The sequence below is a fragment of the Aplysia californica genome, unplaced genomic scaffold, assembly GCF_000002075.1.
Source record: "Aplysia californica isolate F4 #8 unplaced genomic scaffold, AplCal3.0 scaffold00135, whole genome shotgun sequence".
Taxonomy (NCBI): Eukaryota; Metazoa; Mollusca; class Gastropoda; order Aplysiida; family Aplysiidae; genus Aplysia; species Aplysia californica.
In genome coordinates, this window is record NW_004797405.1 from 579,756 (window position 1) to 581,192 (window position 1,437).

A 1,437-nucleotide genomic window follows, 5' to 3' on the forward strand; every position below is an offset into this window, starting at 1 on the left:
AGAGAGAGAGAGAGAGAGAGAGAGAGAGAGAGAGTTAAGTTGAAAAAGCAGCCCGAACGTCGATAAAAATATAATGTGTATAATTATGCTCGCCTAAAATTGCTCTCAAAGACATCATTTCGAACCACCCCTAAGCTCTGTGTATAGCATTAATATTATGTCATACCATTGATGCTATGCCCCGGGGGTAGCCTATTGTGTTAACGATTTTTATACGCTGCCAATGCTACCTGATTAGTTTTTTCGATTCTGTGTACATATTAATGAATTCTTTCTGATAATGTTCGTGCTGCTCTTTCCTTGTTGGAGGGTGCCACTGGTGGGGCATCACAAATAGTTCTTACTTTTTTTTCTGTCCCTGTGTTGTTTCTGTCTGTTTTACTTTCTGTTCCGCGCACTGAAATGCTTGTCACTGTCAAATGCTTGTCACTGTCATTGTCTTTACTTGATCTAAAAGAGAAGGGGAAAAATCCCCAAAAAGCTATGTGTTCCTTTCCTTATTCTGTGGTTGAGACCGATCATTCTATTCCTTGATCCACAGTAAACGCAAGTCAGATTTGCCCAAACAACTCTATGGAAGGCGTCCAGTGGACACAGGCATTTGGCGGGTTTTATGATCTACAGATATGCCCAACCGATGCTTCCAGTAAGTTTTATTTGTGCAAGTTTCCCGGTCTTTGCATATTTTTCTGGCGATAAATACAAACTTGAGAAGATGTTTAGGAACACAGTTAAACCTCAATGTTGATTTCAATAAGTTAACAATCTAGTGAAACCTTATAAATTGATGTCTTTACTCTATGAAAGGATATTATTTGACAACGGCTCTTTGTTTTGGCGAAACCATAAAAGTAAGAACCTCGAGGAACTAGATTGATAAGACAAACACAGGCTTGGAAGACTTGGGAGTAGGCGCTCGTTTTGCTGAGAGCGATTCTCTTCTCGTGCAAGAGGACTTGGTTCGATACCCGTGTTGTGGATAAAGGGCTGGGGGTTGACCAGTGCTTTTTTTCTAGGATTCTCATCAGTTCTTTCGATAAAGAAGTATAGCAAAAGACAAGAAGACGAAAATGAGAAAACTAGTGTCTGTGGTGAACCCGGTTAGGTATTTCTCTGTCGCTCGCAGAAGACCCAATTCGATTTTCCCGAGTTGGCCCTGACAATATGCAGGGCTGGAAGCCTGCCTCCTAAGTTATCAAAATCGTGTCGATGAAGTCGTAAAAAAGACATACATTTAAAAAAAAATAAAGAAATAAAGAAAGCGGACAGACAGACAGACAGACAGACAGACAGACAGACAGACAGACAGACAGACAGACAGACCGACAGACCGACAGACCGACAGACCGACAGACCGACAGACCGACAGACAGACAAGCAGTCGGGTCAGGCTAGTAAGTAGAATTGACAGACAAGTTTGAGACAGGCAGAGAGACA

At 41.8% G+C, this 1,437-nt stretch overlaps 1 protein-coding gene across 1 annotated transcript in view; it reads left to right on the forward strand.

The window, feature by feature from the left end:
* Positions 1-1,437, forward strand: part of LOC101854078 — a gene marked incomplete at its 5' end in the record, with an annotated part of 88,966 nt that overhangs the window by 62,383 nt on the left and 25,146 nt on the right. The window contains 1 exon segment of the mRNA XM_013081532.2: positions 542-646. Within this exon segment, the coding sequence (XP_012936986.1) occupies positions 542-646 (105 nt within the window).